This window comes from Cololabis saira, chromosome 13 (assembly GCF_033807715.1).
Source record: "Cololabis saira isolate AMF1-May2022 chromosome 13, fColSai1.1, whole genome shotgun sequence".
NCBI classification, from domain to species: Eukaryota; Metazoa; Chordata; class Actinopteri; order Beloniformes; family Belonidae; genus Cololabis; species Cololabis saira.
This window is the reverse complement of record NC_084599.1, coordinates 21,660,201-21,678,844: the sequence shown is the minus strand read 5'-3', so window position 1 is coordinate 21,678,844 and position 18,644 is coordinate 21,660,201. Positions and strand designations below refer to the sequence as shown.

Below are 18,644 nucleotides of genomic sequence, written 5' to 3'. Positions count from 1 at the left end.
GCATTGTTTTCATGCAAGAAATTAAAAAACCTCCCTTCTGTACAGTGATGGAAATGAGGGGGTTTGGAAGGGGGAGAGATGGTGGGTGAATAAATAAATCAGCAATAAATCATTTCCTTTTTGCATTTGTCAACTAAAAAGAGTCCTCTTTGCATGCCAAGTTATTGAAACAGCCAAACAAAGAGGCATAAACAGCAGATGAATTTGCAGGGTGAGGAATGATCAGCGCAGCTTTATGATGGTGAATAATGGGAGTGATTTTGATGCTCTGATCCCATTAAGAGGCCAGATGTTTAAAAGTATTCTCATGAATAAGGTACAGATAATGAGCACACTACAAAGCTTTTCAGCAGAAAGCAAAGCTGTTGCATGTGGGACAATGAGAACCAAATTGGTTTGAGACACTGGAAGTAAATACAAAAATATCAATATGTACAAAACAGTGCATGTGAGATATAAAACCTGGCGTTTTTTTCCTTTTACCTGTCAAGCACATCTTTCCCCAAGCTTTAGTAGCACCTTTATTGAATTCCTTTTCAAAATAAAAATTGAAGGGTATGATACCAAATAAACCTTTTTGTTTGAGTTTATAATAATGCTAGAAATCCATTAACCTTTGGGTTTGTGTTGAATTCTTCTACATACGCTGCAGATAAAAGGCTTGTACCAGGAACTAGCCGCTTATGTCTAAGATAACCTTAAGTAATACAGGATAGTGGTACATGACGCTGGGTTCGTCACTGCATTATGTCAGAGTTGGTTCATGTTGCTGCTTGGCCAGGCTTAATATCCCAGCATGGATCAATCTAAAGCTGGCTACTTGTTTTTAAATATTACATTTTGTTATTTTAACAGCTCCCCAATGTGCCAACGTGAATGGCAAATTGATAACCTGCACTAATGATGATTTAACCTTTCCTTAACTGACAAAGACTAGGGAGACACGCTCCATTTTTACCAGATGAAACAATTGTCTGAATATGAGCTAAGACCACTACTGGATCCTTAAAAGTCAATAATACAACTTTACTAAACCACTAGGTGTTGCATTAGAGGAACAGAACGCTGGTCCAAACATGCAGAACAAAGCCCAAACTTCACTACCTCTGAATAATAAAAACAATGAATGAATAAAAACACAGCTAGCTTTGTATTTCTTCTTACTACTTCCCTTTTTAGATATAAAGCAATGCCAGCATTGTTCTGAGGAAGGATCATTTTATTTGCTCCAGACCATACTGCATTATATATGTTAACCAGGATAAATGCAAAACTGTAAATTAAAATTTCTGTTGCTTATACATACTTGTTGCTTAACTTACGTCAATTTCTTACATTTTGTTTTAAATAGAACAGAAGTGATACAGTCACAAAGTGAGATGAACCCAGTTTGCTGAATAAAATGACTAAGATAGAGACTTACAAGCTTTTCTGTTGACGTATATTAAAGTTATATTAAAGTGTGCAAGGATGACTGTGGACATGCCACTCCATTTCTTATGTTCTGCTTACTTGCTTTTTTTTTCTCCTAAAAAAGATGCAATAATTTTTCCTTAAAACTTTGATTCTGCAAAAAAAATATTTGCCCTGTAAAAAAATATAGTGACGTATTTACTTTATGCTCTTATTAGAGTGTAGCCTCTCCTCCTGTGTGCCTCATATTTCTGCTCATAAGCTGTGTTTTCAGAGATGGTCTAACCGAGCTCCATGAACACACGAACGTGAGCACAAACGCATGTCTCTTTTTTCAGACTGAGCAAAGTTGTAATATTGCATTTTAGACCAAAACAAAAGCAAAGCTGAAAGAAAAATTTGAGTAACTGCTCCTTGAGGGTCGTAGATGACCCCTTTAAAGATTTTCCCCACAATATCTCAATCACATTATTAGACGAGGTCTAATCAGGCCATATATGTGTAAAAGATTGTAAATCATTAATACAAAATACAGCAGACCTTCAGGAGACCTATCAAGCGTGGAGTGATTAAAAAAGCAAACACAACATTTTTTTTTAACTGCGAGTTAAAAACTGTAAAGTGTCATGATGACTAGTTAAAGACTGAGCTGGTGATTATTTCACGACATCTGTCTTTTAATTAATAACATTTTTGCAATAACAATTAATTGAATGAGTGTTCTGATATTAATATGAAAAGCTTGAGTTACATAGAGAGAGTTATTGTGGTGGGAATTTTTGGGGAGTTTGCATGGAAGTGGGAGGACCCATGAGTCCTGCTGACCTGAAGAAAAACAGGAGGGAAAAGTTTTGTGTCAAGTTTTTGACAGCGAGCTGGACGGCCTGCGTCCGCAGCCTCCATCTATAACCATCATTTGTGGAGGTTTGGAGCATGGTAAAAAAAACCAATCATTTTATGAAGTGGGTTAAAGGAGTCATTACCATGTCTGCAAATCAACTTGACTTTTTGCTTGTTCCTGTGGTGGTTTCAGATGTTTTTCTCTTCAACCACACATCACTGTGATCTTTGAAGTATGAGTTTTAACCAATAACAGGCTAGTGTTTGTAGCATGTAGCAGCTCGGTGGTTTTGCCCATTGTCTGAGGCATGTCAAATTTCAGCTTTCTGCAAAGAGCTCGTGTAGTTGCTTAGTGTTGTAATTGTGTTTTCTTCAGGTGTAAATGGTCTTGATATTGACTAAAAGTTAATTGGTGTGCTCCAAGTGTATATAGGACCAGGCTTTGTAGGATGAAAAATGTCTGCATCATCTGCTCCCAGATCTAGGGGCACTCATTACTTATGGGTTAACAACATCGACATCACCCGACTCTTTTTCTGACTATTCAAGTGTATGTTCATGTGTCCTGGGGGGAGAAGGCTTTTAGTGAAGGTTAGAATGAAGTGCTGACGATTTTGGTTGTACATGTTAAAAATTCATCTCATTCTTTCAAAACATCACATACTTCACCAACAGGAAGAAGTCTTATCAGACACTCACACTCCAAGTCTGGTAAAGTTGCCACCAGGGTAATAGAGGAAGCAGGATGGAAACTCAGTCACTCCCACTTTGGTCACCAGATGTTCGTCAGTGTTCAAGACCCTCCTCACAGCAATGTTCTCAAATTGTAGCAGGTCCAGGGTTACCTGAAGTCCACAAGACATACAAGGAAATACAGTAAAAAAAAATATATACATTTTTTTTTAAATGATAAAGATGTTGGCTGCACTTCATCATATTAGCCGTTAAATTGGTTAGGTATTTGACATTAAAGACCAACATTCTAAAAATGTTCTAACCAAAAAGGATTGTAAATAGTTGATATTTTTTAAAGTAGATTTCTTCTGTCGTGCAGGTACAGAGCAAATGCGAGCAGTTACCTCTCGGCCAACGTAAGAGTCAGCTTTTTCAAAGATCAAGGCCAAGTGTTGAACCGTGTTGGTCTGGAAGAAGACATCGATCTCTGCTTGGCTAGAGAGGACAGAAGTAGACATGAAAGTTAAGAGACGCCTGTGTCCGAACTCCAGACATCCATAAACCCACTGTAGATAGCTCTAGCTCTCTCTTAATAGCACTTAATCCAACAACTGAAAATGTGAAAATGAAAATACTCCAATTGGGAACTAAACATGTTTGTTTGTTTTTTAATTGATTGAAATTCTTTATTCAGTCAGTTCACTCTACAAACATTGAACACAAACATTACCGAAAAATAGTGACTGAAAAAGGCACAGGCAGAACCATAGTGCTTATATTAATGTCTCTCCTACATACAAACAAACACACACACACACAATAGCAAAACTAACCCAGAAAAAACAGAAAAGGAGGACCAATAAGGTTTACATATATAGGTTTACATATATAATAATAGAGACTTTATATATATATATATATATATATATATATATATATATATATATATATAACAGCAGCAAACAAAAACCAATAAATATTAACCTTTGTAGCTTTGAAAGATTGCTCTACAAATCTTTTTTTTGTAAACTGAAAATGAGCTGCACATTTGTAAATCTATATTAGCGTCATTCCATAATTTTACTCCCACAGCAGATATACATCTCCTTTTAGTCTCTGTTCTAGCTTTTTGTATTACAAATTTACAAACAAAACGCAAATTATATTTTGACTCATAAATTGAGAAAAACCGTTGTACATGGACAGGGAGTAACTTTAATCTAACTTTATACATTATTTGCATTATTTTATAATAAACCAAATCATAAAATTTCATAATATGGGATTTTATAAATAATGGATTTGTATGTTCATAATATCCCACCCTATTAATAATACGTATGGCTCGTTTTTGTAAGAGGACTATAGCATTTACTGTTGTCTTATACGTCGAGCCCCAAACTCCCACACAATATGATATATAAAGGTAATATTAGTGAACAATAGATTAAATGTAGTGCTTTATGATTTAATATATTTCTGGACTTATACAGGATTGCTATTGACTTTGCAATCTTTCCTTTTATGTATCTAATATGTTGTTTCCATGTTTTTACATTTACATTTACAATCAATAACAACCCCTAGGAATTTTATATCAAATACTCTCTCAATTTCAGAATCACATATTTTTAATGTAATATCCCCATAAATTTCTTTTCTGTTTCCAAAAACCATAAATGTTGTTTTTTTAATGTTAAGTGATAACCTATTAACGTCAAACCAAGTTTTAAGAATTTTTAATTCCCTTTCAATTGAGGACAGAAGTTCCTTTAAATTTTTCCTTTAAAAAATTCACAACCAAAACAAAAGACAAACAAAAAAAAAAAAAAAACAATAACACAATATTAACATTTTCAGTTCTGACCGACATAGAAACACAGAACTAAATGGAATTAAATCAAACTTCCTACTTGACTTTCCTCCTGGACCATCGTAATAAAAAGCACAGCTAGAGTTGATTTTTTTTAGTATGTGAGCAGAGAAAATGACCGAGTAGTGGGGAATGGAAAGCCTTGACTAAAAAGGCGTAGACAAAACTGTCTCCAATAAGTAGCTTTCAGGAGTTTTTCCAATTCTGTCTGCGGGCTTACTGATGGTATATTTTATTCAATATTGATGACTTACTGTGTTATTATTAATATGTCCCGCTGTTGGTAAATGATAAAAGTGTAAAACTGCATAAGCAATTAAATCCTAGAAGGAGATTATCTACTAGTTCACTAAAACTAAAATAATGCCTGTTAACACCTTTGATGCAATTTGAAAATATACATGCATCATATATTACTTCATCCAAGGGAATCAGACTTCACACAGGCTGATCAAAGCAACATGTGACGATAAAGAAACCAAGTTAAACTGTGTCAGAGTTTACCTGGTCGGCTCCAGTGGAGGGCAGGCGGGGGGCCAGTGCTCGCCATGGGCCTCCAGGTTGTCTATGATCAAGTGACGGAGACCTTGAACATCACGGGGGAAACCTGGAAATCACAGGACACCATGTTTTACTCTGTGCCAATAACAAACAAATTGTGGACAAATTAATTTGATGTCTAATAATTAGTATGCACCAACACCTATTCCTGTGGAACCCCCAGGAACTCAATTGATAAAAAAGAAAAATGAAAGTGGAGTTTATAAAGCGTGTGAAATCTCCTTGAAATGCGTGTGTCAGTACCTTTAAATACCTCTCCTTGGGAATTGGCTGCGGAGTAGGCATGGAAGAACTGGAGAGAAATGGAGAAGTGAGATCAGATAAGATGGTCCTCACATGGCCATGAAACTCACTAAAGTTACAAAGTTTTTTTTTTGAGGGGGGGGCAGAGTGGCAAGCTTGACCTCTACATTCCTCCTGTTTAAAATGAGTTACAGATGTTAAAAGCTCCATTGTGAGTTCATAGAGAAGGAGCTCTTTGTTTTATTGGCCCTCACTGGAGAGAAGAGGCCGTAACACGCGCCGTTGCTGACTCATCAGATACGCTGCAAATGCAAATGCCGAACTTTCTTGACTGCATTTTTATATATGAAATGCATGTAAATCATACGATACATACTGCGCTTATATACATTTCACCACTTTGTGCATGACAGAGCAGGTTCAGGCAAAACCGCAAAGATTCCCAATTTTAGGTCCAGTTTAAAAAAGCATTTGAGAGAAGCATCAAGAGCTTTGTAACTAGTTAATGGTATGTTTGTAAATGTACCACAAATAGATGAGAAATGTAATAGAGTTGCTTCAGCTTAATTCTTTTGTGCAAGGTAGGTAATTGAAGTCAAGGGCAACACAGTATGCAGATCCAGCTAGTGATCACTTCTTTTTATGTGGCTTTTATTTAATAAGCTTAACTGTCTTGTTTCAACAATTCTACTCAGGCTTGATTCAAGACACCTTGAATTGCTTTTGTGCCCTGATGGATGCACACGCGGTTTAGTGTCACACAAAACAGAAAAACACAAATATTCATATATGTCAGAAAGCAATCCCTGAACATAATCTTGGCATAAACTAATAGTCAAACCTGCTGGTGATTCAATTCCTGCAACTGGACTATATCTATATAGTAGGTGTACAGTCATTTTATGATTTAATTTTGTCAAAAATAAAATGCACTTCTCTTGCATTTTATGTTATACAGGACTGTCTCAGAAAATTAGAATATTGTGATAAAGTTCTTTATTTTCTGTAATACAATTAAAAAAACAAAAATGTCATAATTCTGGATTCATTACAAATCAACTGAAATATTGCAAGCCTTTTATTATTTTAATATTGCTGAATATGGCTTACAGTTTAAGATTAAGATTCCCAGAATATTCTAATTTTTTGAGATAGGATATTTGAGTTTTCTTAAGCTGTAAGCCATGATCAGCAATATTAAAATAATAAAAGGCTTGCAATATTTCAGTTGATTTGTAATGTATCCAGAATGTATGACATTTTTGTTTTTGTAATTGCATTACAGAAAATCACAATATTCTAATTTTCTGAGACAGTCCTGTAAATGCTAATGTTGTTACATATATCCCCTCCTGTTTTTATGTCTGTCATTTTCTAGATATGTCACTTCTTTCTGTAGTTTTTGCATCTTTTTATAATAACTTTTCACTACTTTCTATTTGATCCATCTCTCTATGGCTCTATTGGACCTCTTATTGCGTCTCTTTGCAACGGTCATCACTGAGTGTGCCCATCAAGTCATTGGACCTTTCTTTATTGTCATTTAGCATCTGGTTCTTATATCATCTTTAAAGTTGTGACATTCTTTAGATAAAGGCCTGATTCTATTAAGATCTGAGCATGTTCCCAGTAAAACCAGGCAATAATCCACCATAGCTTTTATGAGCAAATGAGTGAATTCTCAAACACCATCATGACGGAGCTTAAGAAAATAATAAAGCACGTGGATCAATGCGGATAGTTGATATAAAACGCGATACCTTTATAGCAGGAAATCCACTGATGCGGTGGTCTACACAGACCTGCCTGCTCTCCTGTGCAGCACAATCGATTGCTGCCAGATTCACAGCCGGCTTCCACTCTGAAGAACAAACATCAGACAGATGGTGAAAGAGCCACAGTTAATATTTAGTGTACCGTGTACTGTGCCCTGTGGAGTCTGCTGATACTGCACAGTACCCTGTGTTGTTCTTGTACCATGTGTGTCAACACAGAAATGACTCCACTGCACGCCATCATAGGACTCATAGCTGCTGTCACACCAGCACAGGTTCAAGGCTGACATGGCAACGACTGCTAACGTAAACTTACCATCTACATGTACTAGATTATCCCTAAAGTGATGTCAACTCATCCTTCATCCAGGGCATTTTTACAGCATGCCAAGTCATTAGTTGCCAGGGATGACAGTATGGAAGAGGGACACACAGGACTGAAAAACACCATGACTGCACCCGCCTGTCATTCTCAGAATCTGTCACCCATGACTATTATCCTAATTATATTTACTCGCACTGCTCTGTGGCATTTCTCTTGTGATTAAATAAAAAAACAACACTCTGTTGGAAGATCAGATGAGGTGCCAAGTACCAAGGTGGGAAAATGCTACTTTATGAGATCATATGCTCTAATTAACAAAACGCAAACTGCTACTCCTCCACTTTCAGTGCACATGAGTAACTCCTATAAATGTTTGAATGAATTATTTCCTAAATGTTTTTACTGAAACATGGAGCTCGTCTTGTTGAGTGAACAAAAAGGAGGGTAGTAACGAGTTACATTTACTCCGTTACATTTCCTTGAGTAAGTTTTGGGAAATTTTGTACTTTTAGGAGTAGTTTTGGATCACTGTACTTTTTACTTTTACTTGAGTAGATTTGTGAAGAAGAAACTGTTACTCTTACTCCGCTACATTAGGCTACGTTGAGCTGTTACTTTTCTTTTATCCCTTTTATCCGCGTAGGCGTCAATCTCATGACATCACTGAGTGATTCTTTGGGAAAAAGGTTTGTTTTTGCATGTTTTGTCACATTTACACAGACTCAAACACACACAGAGTTTCTATGAGTTCATGGATTTGTTCTAGTTCTGCCTGGTTAAAAAAGAAAAGTACAAAGGCTTGAAATGTTGTGCTACTGGTGCTTAATTTATTTTTTTATTCTGTTATTTTATTTATTTTATTATTTATTAAAGTTCTTGAATTTACCTTATGCTTATTTTAATTTAAGCATTTTTTTATTTATTTTAATTTATTTTATTGATTTTAATTTGCCTGAAGATTATTATTTTGTACTTTTGTCTGTTTGAATGGTTGTGTTAAAAAAATAAATCAGACGTTACTCAACAGTTACTCAGTACTTGAGTAGTTTTTTCACCAAGTACTTTTACTCAAGTAATTATTTGGATGACTACTTTTTACTTCTACTTGAGTCATATTATTCTGAAGTAACAGTACTTTTACTTGAGTACAATTTTTGGCTACTCTACCCACCTCTGTTTGTAAGCATGTGCAGAAAGTTGGAAACTTAAGAGTGTTTGAAGAAAAGCTGATAAGCAACCTGGCACTCCTTAAAGTTCAGCCAGAGGTTAAGTGTGTTGGATGGCAGGTGCAATATCTCCAAAACCCAAACATGTCCTGCTGCTTTCTGAAGTTTATAGATTGAGCATCTACATTTTGTCAAATGAGGTTCTACAAAAATGCAGACTCCAGGAGCTCACGGAGATGAGCATTGAACCTTAGCTGTGAAAATGTCTTCAACTTTCAGAGTTTGATGTTTTTTTTCTGCAGAGGAACTAAGATGCGCACAATGTACGGAAGTAAAAGCAACAGTGAAAAGTGAGTCTGTAGTGAATTTATAGCCGGATTAAGCTGCTTGCCGCTACGTGACCTCCCGCGGGTCCATACCCACCTCTGGTGTCGGCGGCCAGGCGTTTATAAATGGGAGAAAAGGAGACACAGTGTCCGCACCAGGACGCGTAAAACTCCACCACCATCGCCGCGGTGGAGTTCACCAGCACGGACTCCACATTCTCCGGAGTTAACAAGTAGATCTGGTCAGAAGCGGTGTACAGTCCTGCCTCCACGGCGGAGGGGTAGAGGAGGCAGAAACACAAGCAGAAAGCAGCAGCAGCTGCTGCAGCTTTCCTCCCTGCGTGTGTCTGTGCCGGAGTGGAGCGAGACGTGGCGCGGCCGCAGCGCGGCTCCATCTTCCGCTGCTGCTGCTGCTTATCCGTCGCTGCGGACGCAGGCCGTCCAGCTCGCTGTCAGAAAACTTGACACAAAACTTTTCCCTCCTCTCCTGCTTTTCTTCAGGTCAGCAGGACTCATGGGTCCTCCCACTTCCAGGCGAACTCTAAAAAAAAAAGAAAAACCCACCGACCGCGGGGGCCACAACGACTCTGTCGCTCGTCTCCGTTGACGTGTCAGCGAGGATGTGAAGTGACGCGTTAAGAGACACACGTGGACATATTTACGTAATTATTAGACTATACAGTAACTAAATGAAACCCCACAACTAGGGTTGCCACCCGTCCCGTAAAATACGGAATTGTCCTTTATTTGAGAAAAAAATGTTGCGTCCCGTATTGAACTAATACGGGACACGATTTGTACCGTATTTTCATTAACTTTTACACCATAATCTAGTTGAATTATTGAAATAAATGAACCTTTACACCATATTCTAGTTGAATTATTGAAATAAGTTAACTTTTACACCATATTCTAGTTGAATTATTGAAATAAATTAACTTTTACATCATATTCTAGTTGAATTATTGAAATAAATTAACTTTTACACCATATATTTGAATTATTGAAATAAATGAACCTTTACACCATATTCTAGTTGAATTATTGAAATAAGTTAACTTTTACACCATATTCTAGTTGAATTATTGAAATAAGTTAACTTTTACACCATATTCTAGTTGAATTATTGAAATAAATCAACTTTTACACCATATTCTAGTTGAATTATTGAAATAAATTCACTTTTACACCATATTCTAGTTGAATTATTGAAACAAATTAACTTTTACACCATATTCTAGTTGAATTATTGAAATAAATTAACTTTTACACCATATTCTAGTTGAATTATTGAAATAAATTAACTTTTACACCATATTCTAGTGGAATTATTGAAATAAATTAACTTTTACACCATATTCTTCACCTGTATGTATATTATACATCTGGGCTGATGTGGACATACATAGCATAGGAGGCTATCTCAGTTGCTATATGGTTGTCTGTCTCTACAGTCATGAAAGTTCAATGCTATTAAAGCATTTTAAACTTTAAATCAAAGCATTTTGTTTTTCATATAAAATAAACACATTTTTATTCAGTTTAGAAGTTTTAGGGCTTTTTTTTTTGGCTCCTGCGCTGCTGAAATCAGGGCGTCCCTTATTTCTATTTCTGAAAGGTGCCAACCCTATATTGATCTGTTGAGTTCACAAGTTATTTTTTTCTGTTTTACTACTAACTGTAGTCTACAGTCATGGCCTTTGAGGCACAAATATGTGTACAAGTTTTCTACAAACTTTGTTTGCACTTTTGTTATTGCACTAAAAATGTGCACTATTACGAAATGGATGTTCTGCTTTCTTTCTATTGTCTTATATTAATTTATACAATTTTAAGTTAAGCAGGACAGGTTTCTGTTTAAGAAAGATACTTATTTTATTCAGTTAATTTTGTTATTTTGTATTAAAGTGAATTGCTGGATAATAATTCGTTTTCCATGTGCTCATCATGGCATTGTAAAATATATATTTAATTCAATTCAGGTTCGAGTCAAATAGTTAAAAAATCGTTTCACTCACAAAAAAGGGGGCTAAAAAAAATTCACCACGCCAGGAAAGGTGAAGGCAATCCGGTTGGCCAGCCCTGCCGATGTGTCCCTTATTTATTTTTCAGGGAGTTGGCAACCCTAGCTCCATAAATAATATATTACTGAAAACTGACTAATAAAGAAAACTTAGTGGTTTAAATAAAATCATTTAAAACAAAAACCAAAAAATTAAACTGACCCGGGTCAGTGAGTATTACAAATGTTACTTTTGTCTACTTTTAGGGTCAAGGCTTTAGCCAATCTCCCCAGACGTGGCTACAGGAGAAAACCTCATGAACAACATGGAAGAGACAGATGAATAGTAAGAGGTTCAAGGTGAAGGTATATTGTAGTCAGATAAACCCATCAATGTTTCAGCCTGAGTGGAAGACTGAGAACTCCACTGCTGAACCTGAGTGGTATTTGTCAAAATATATATTGACAAACCCAAAAGCCTCTGGGAGTATGCCATTTGGGCAGATGGGACAAAACCAGAACTTATTGGCAAGTCACATCAGCTCTATGTTCACAGAAAAACAAACAAGGGAGAATTTGAAGAAAAGAAGCGTAAAACTACTGTGAAACATGGAGGAGGCTTGGTTATGTTCTGGGGCTGGTTTGATGCATCTGGCTCATGGTGTCATGAACGTGTGCAGGTACAATAACATCTCAAGATTATTGAGGCATTTCAGATTGAAATGTGCTGCTAAGAGTTGAGAAGGTTGGTCTCTGTCACAGCCCATGGGCCCTCCAACAGGATAATGACCAAAAACACCCAAAAAGGACTCACAACAAACAAACTATGTGACTATTCTGAAGTGGGCCTCTATGACTCCTGATCTAGGTTTGTTTGAACATCTGTGAAGAGCTGAAACATCCAATCTGGAGGAGAAATGCTTCAAACCCGAGACAGCTGGAGCAGATTACTCATGAGGAATGGAGCAAAATAACTGGTGAAGAATTTATATATATTTAAATATTTCTAGCAAGCATATTTTTCACAAGTGTAACTTGTTTAACAGAGTCCTTACAAACACCAGGAAACTGGACCATATTACACCGGTCATGAAATCGCTACACTGGCTTCCAGTGAGTCAAAGGATTGAGTTTAAAATCGTACTGCTGGTCTACAAAGACCTGAATGGTCTTGGACCAAAATACATGCTGGATCTGTTAGTTCCCAATGAAGCTCCCAGACCCCTGAGGTTCATCTGGATTTGGTTTGTTGTGTGTCCCAAGAACCAGAACCAAGCAAGGTGAGGCAGCGTTCAGTTATTCTGCTCCTCACCGGTGGAACAAACTTCCTGTAGACCTGAGGTCTGCTCCAACTGTCATCTCCTTTAAATCAGGCCTAAAAAACATTACTGTTTACTGAAGTGTACTCCTAAATTAAATACTTACCTGCTGCACTGTACTGCCCTTATTTTTAACAGCTTGTGCTTTTTATTATTTTACTTCTTTTCTTATCATCTTATTCAATCTTATTTGTTATTTACTGTCTAATTATGTCTTGCCGCTTTTAATGTCAATGTAAAGCACTTTGAATTACCTTGTGTTGAATTGTGCTATATAAATAAACTTGCCTTGTCTTGCCTTCTAGAAAATCTCATTTCCTACGAGTGTCAGATGTGTGGGATTCCCTGTTGTGTCTCTTAATGACAGAAATTGTTGGGTTTTGTTTGTTTTCTAATTTGATATTCTAGGACAGGGGTCTTAAATTCTGGTCCTCGAGGTCCAGCGTCCTGGATGTTTTCGATGTTTTCCTCCTTCAGGACACCCTGGTACAAATGACTGTCGTTGAGAGATGTGCAGACCTTGATGACATGCTGAGGATGGCCATTCATTTGAATGAGGTGTGTTAGAGCTGGGATCCATCTAAACCACTGGTCTTCATTCCGGGTCCTCGAGAGCCGCTCAAGGACCATGTTTTTGATGTTTTGCTGCATCTGATTCTAATTAGAGGTCATAACCAACTTGTCGTCAAGGTCTGTACAGTTCTGTTGGTGACACGGTCATCCATATCAGGGAAACAACTAAAACATGCAGAACAGCGGCTCTTGAGGACCTGGAATTGATGAACCCTGTTTTAGAAACTTTCCAGATTTCTTATGATAGAAATGGGATCTAAGTTAATGTGTAGGAATTTAATGTGTTTATTTATTTTTTATAACACTTTATTTCAATTCAAAACTTAAGCTCAAAACTTCTGAACATTCTGTATTTCTCCTGTTGGATTTACTGAATGAATATGTTCAGTGTTTAATTTATTTTCAAGTTTACTTTGTTCATATAAAAAAAAAAAAATCTGACATTTTGTGAATGTATTCACTCTTTAACAAGTTGTTTTCTCGTGTCAAGTTGAGTTCATCATGGATTCCAGGCTCTGACGCAGCACCTTGAATACTCAATGTGAAAGAGATTTTGATGTCAAGTCTGGTGAGTTTATTTTATGTGGTATTTTTTTGTTGGTCATTGGAACTATTTATCATGCAGGGCTGATTACAATCATTCAATGATTCATAGGCGCCACAGGAGCTTCAACTGGACTAGAAGCAGAAATCTTTGCGTATAGAAAATATTCACTTACATTAATGTCAGACCTGAGGTTATCACAGAAAATGTGAATGTAAATATGGTGAGATTTTCACAGCTGTCAAATGTCTGTTTTGATGTTCCATAAACTTAAAACAATTTACAGAACTTTATGGACTTAATTAGGGCTGTCAATCAACTCAAATTCATGGACATGTAATGCTTCACATTTAAGCTGAATGCATATTCTCTCTCCTATTCGACCACTGTTGCCTTCAAACATTCAAAAACATGCAATCTGAGATTTTACAGAAACCAACAGACAAACCTCAACGCCCAAGTCTAGTTATGAAACCAAACATTATGGGAAAGCTCCTTGTTCTCCTGTCAGCAGTAAAACAACTTGTGGCATCAACTTGTGCATGCATATCCTTCATTAAACCCAGAACACACAGAGCACAACGCTGTCCTTCAGAAACAATGAAAGCTTTATTTACAGTTTTAAATTTCATTTAGTTAACAAATATATACTATGTACATATTTGCAAAGCAAACAGTGTTTATTGTACAACAATCTTGAGGTTACAGTAACAGTGGGTCAAAATTGGATAGACGGTATATTTACACCCATAAAAGAATTGTACAAGTCTTCAGGTGCACTTAATGCACACTCGGAAAATTATAAATATTTAAACATTCCAAAAGACAAGGAGGGAAATCTAGCCTTACCGGGTTATTGTGATAAATATTTTGTGTCTACTTTTTACAAATTATTTTACTCTGGTCATCCCATGCGTTTCATTTGAGGTAAAGATGCTCCGTTTCCCTGTGACAAAAGCTGACCCAAGACCAGTGGATAGGAGCACTTCCTACACCAAACAGCTCGACACTTCTAGAAAACCTATATACAGACTAAAGCAGAGGTCAAAGCTGTTTGGCACTTCCATAAAAACAAGGAAGATGACCAAGTACTGCATAGTTACCGGAGGAATCTTTTTTTTTTTCACTTCCCCATACAATCAATTCAAAAGTACAATTCCAGAAGGTTATGCAGAAATCGTTTCTGAAGTACTAAACATGTCACCATTACAGTATGCCTTCACACAAGACATACCAGTCATACAGCATGGAGATATTGGTATATTTGTTTTTGTTTTTTTAGTTTTTTATTTTTGGCTTTTTCTACTTCACATAATTTAGTTTGAATAGAAATGCAGACAGTAGAAAAAACAACTGGTTTAAAGGTCACTTAATCTACTATACGTCAGTGAAGATAAAAGAGCTCTGTCATGCCTTCCTCAACATATTTATATAAAGTTCTGATGGATCAAAGCAGCGCTGACAGAAGGACCTAAACAAGTCCTTGGATACAATCATACGTGCTCGTCCACATCAGCTCTCACACTTTGCAGCCTGTTGGCTGGATGAACTGTGTGCAGTCGACACACAGTTCCTGATACAGCATCATCATAAAATGACTCAATTGTGTCTATAGCTTTTAGACTTGTTTTAGAAAAGCCTTAATTCAGGCAGCGGCACAGGAAAATGAAACGGTTTGAAAAACAACTTCTACTACATTTTCCTTCGAAATACAAACAACAATAAGGCCAAAAGAACTGGAAATGTTGGTAAACCAGTGAGAAGGAAGAGCAGCCATCTTTGATTCATTTAGAAAATGGTTGTATGCAACAGTTGAGACATTCAAATAAAAACAGGTCCAAAAGATGTTGAAGCATCAACAAGATCAGTTATAACTCCATATAATTCAAATTAAAGAGGCACTTAAATTGAGAATGGGGAAACTCAACCTCTGTAGTATGGCTACAGATGAACAGGCAACATTAGTAAGGCTTGTTTTAACTTGCTGATTGGTGTGAAGTAAAACGCACCAGAACAACAAGTGGAGCATTTAACCATGCTGCTACACAACCAGGTGGTTTTTGGGAGAAAATGTCCTGCTGGTTACCTTTACAGAGTGACTAATTAAAATAAACAAGACCAGTGTGGGTGTCTTCTCTGGTGGGAGAAAGTAAATTGTGAAATGAGAGAGGCTCTTATCCAGCAGTTCAATACTGCCCTATAATTTGATTACAAAAATATTAAGTCAAGCTGTACTGTCAGTCTATTGTGTCCCATTTGCATATTTTATAATAAAATGTCTTTTTAATTATATCAACTGTTAAGAAATAAAAAAAAAAACTGGTAAGCTGAATTCTCAAGAAAAAAACAAAACATCATACAGATAAAACAGACTGATATTTTAGTGAAAGTGGTTGACTATACATCAAATACAGTGGCTAAAACACGTGCCAGAACTGAGCACCTGGGGGCTTCAGCTTCAATTGCTCCAAAAAACTGCTATAATTCAGAAAAAGCCTTTGGAGAAAGTTTCCATTGAAAGGTGACTTGTTTTCAACCTATCAACACTGGTTTGTGTTTGTTTTCCTCCAAATGTCTAAATACAATATGGAAGTGGGGCACAATGACCTTATAGACCAAAAGGACAGCAGTAAAATCATCAGCAAAAAAGTTGCAGTAGGTCAAACCTTTTCAGTTAATTAATAACAATACAGCCTTAAATATTACGACAAATTCCTCCGTATTCTTTTCTGGTTTCTACTATATAAATGTATTGCCATATCAGATTTCACATTTTTATTTGTGCTTCAATAACTTTAGACTTTCTTTACACAATTGACAAATTAATCATTTATATTTCTCAATGTTCCTTTATCCTCTAATCAAACATTTTCATGCAATAAATAATTAAGAAGTAAAAATATCTCATAAATCTTAAGTCAGTGATGCTCCAATACAGTACAGTCAGACCAAGTCTGCTCTGTGACTTTAGGATTTTTATGCACATAGAGAGAGAGACAAAGAGAGAGAATGTGCCGCTCTTGACAATGTGAACACGAAGAGCAACAATTCTGACACAAATCACTGTATATGACCATGAAAATCCAAAGCTGTTACCGTTAAATCAGATTGCACTGTATATTCTTCATCTGCTTTTATGTTACAATTTAGAATCTGTGAATATTTCCTTAAAGATGTACTACAAACATTAATAATCTATTGTTGTTCTGTGTGAACATTATATCAACGTCCACTGTAGAACAATCAGTTTAGCAGCATTCATGGACTTTCCCGTGCTTATTAATAGCTCAGTCCATCCCATCAACACTCGTTCTCAAACTGGTCTTAACAAAATGACCGGGAGGCGGGAACTGAGACCAGTTGGTGTAAAGGTTTAGCAAGGCTGGATTGGTCAAGAGGTGTCTTGTGTGTCAAATTAGATAATCCTAACAGTTAGCTCAAGCAAATTCAAGAGATCAGTGTCACAGATGTAACCAAGTTGTTTAGCACCCAGGAAATATACGATACTGAAGGCATCGGAGGGTTGCTGTTGCCACATGAGCAGGTGGCGGACCAAGTGACGTTCAGTTGTCTGGAATTTGCTGCAGCGAGGAAAAACTGGGACTGAACAAGAGGTTGTACTTTAAAAATTAAGTGGTCAGAAGGTTACCTCTTGGCCTTTTTGTCAGATATTTCTGAGAACACATTTGCAGTGTCCTTTAGCAAAGCATCAAAGATGCTATCTGCAAGTTGCAGCTTGACAAACAGCTCGTCCTCATCATAGTTGACCCACTGGGCCTCCTCCTCGTGGAGTTCCTGGACCTGAGAGAGAATCAGGTTTAAAAACAGTGACTCAATAACCATAAGTTGTTTGCTCTGAATTGGATTCATGATTCATGATTTTTCTATGCAAAAAAACTAAAAATATCAGGTACCGATCCTTAGTTAAAACATCCTGTGTATCCTATGAAGAAATACTGCATATTCCTAAATTCATGTTTTAAAAGTTAAAAAATACTTCTAGAGTGTCATTAATCAAAACAATGTAATTTGGTTTTAAGTAAAAATTCTATGAGAAACACATGAACATCTTGTACAAATTGGTTAAAATTCCCTGCAGAATATTGTAGAATAGTTAAAATTCTGTCCTGATGAATAAAATGTGATATTTGATACAATATATATATTAAAATTTAAAGTAATAAGCAATAAACTCAAACATTTCATCTAGGGCCTACCAGTATGTGATCAACTCTGTCCCGCTTCTTTCTGCCAAATTTGAGCATCTTCTGCCAGTCAGTCTTCTGGCTCTCATCTTGTGTCAGACCATACAGTTTCAGCACTTCTACGGTGACAAAATCCTGTTCAGAAAGAAAAGGACAACAAACGAACAAAAAGATCATCTAAGGCGTTAAATACAATGAATGTGCATAACTGTAAAGAGCCTCTGGTGGTCTGATGAAATAAATAAAATGGTGGTCTGAACAACAGAAAAACAGATCTAACTTAACAAAAAAGATGTTCCATTCATTCACTCCGTTTACAAAACCCATGATTAAATGAGAATGTCAGATGTGCAGTCTAACTGTAGAACATGTGTTTGGAGACAGGAGAGAAACAAAATAAAATGTTACTGAAATTACTATAAAGCCTGGTAAAAGTATTACATTCTGAGTTGTTTTTTTTCCCCTTTGGTCACTAACAAAGCTGTGACCTTTGAAGAGAATATGGAAATCTCTTTTTAACATCTAGCACAAATGTACAAAAAAAAAGCAGAAAAAAAGTATTGAGTTTGAGAAATCAGAAGTTTTGCTGCTGCTGAGTGTCCTACAGTATTATACCTGGATTTTGCTGATGTCTCCAGATGTCTTGACTCTGTGAATGGAGGATGACTTGACTTGACGTGATTTGACCCACTGAGGATGATCAGCATTGGTGTTTTCAGCGTATATCTCTTGAAGTATCTCCCATGTTAGGTCATACACAGCCTATAAAAAGAAAAAAAAAAAGTGTAATATCAAGTTTAACTC

At 36.5% G+C, this 18,644-nt stretch overlaps 2 protein-coding genes across 8 annotated transcripts in view; both read right to left on the bottom strand.

The window, feature by feature from the left end:
• qsox1 (quiescin Q6 sulfhydryl oxidase 1) overlaps window positions 1–9,784 on the bottom strand; it is a 31,690-nt gene extending 21,906 nt beyond the window's left edge. Inside the window, exons 1-6 of the mRNA XM_061738267.1 lie at window positions 9,295–9,784; window positions 7,366–7,466; window positions 5,606–5,654; window positions 5,306–5,408; window positions 3,333–3,423; window positions 2,953–3,098 (exon numbers count right to left, since the gene is read on the bottom strand). Coding sequence (XP_061594251.1) covers window positions 2,953–3,098; window positions 3,333–3,423; window positions 5,306–5,408; window positions 5,606–5,654; window positions 7,366–7,466; window positions 9,295–9,592 — 788 coding nt within the window. The 5' untranslated portion in view covers window positions 9,593–9,784. The remainder of the gene's footprint in view (window positions 1–2,952; window positions 3,099–3,332; window positions 3,424–5,305; window positions 5,409–5,605; window positions 5,655–7,365; window positions 7,467–9,294) is intronic.
• Window positions 9,785–14,222: 4,438 nt separating this feature from the next.
• Window positions 14,223–18,644, bottom strand: part of cep350 (centrosomal protein 350) — a 42,612-nt gene continuing 38,190 nt past the window's right edge. For all 7 annotated transcript variants that reach the window (XM_061738260.1, XM_061738264.1, XM_061738261.1 and 4 more), the window contains 3 exons: window positions 18,456–18,602; window positions 17,853–17,975; window positions 14,223–17,436 (listed from right to left, as the gene is read on the bottom strand). In XM_061738260.1, coding sequence (XP_061594244.1) covers window positions 17,281–17,436; window positions 17,853–17,975; window positions 18,456–18,602 — 426 coding nt within the window. In that variant the 3' untranslated portion in view covers window positions 14,223–17,280. The remainder of the gene's footprint in view (window positions 17,437–17,852; window positions 17,976–18,455; window positions 18,603–18,644) is intronic.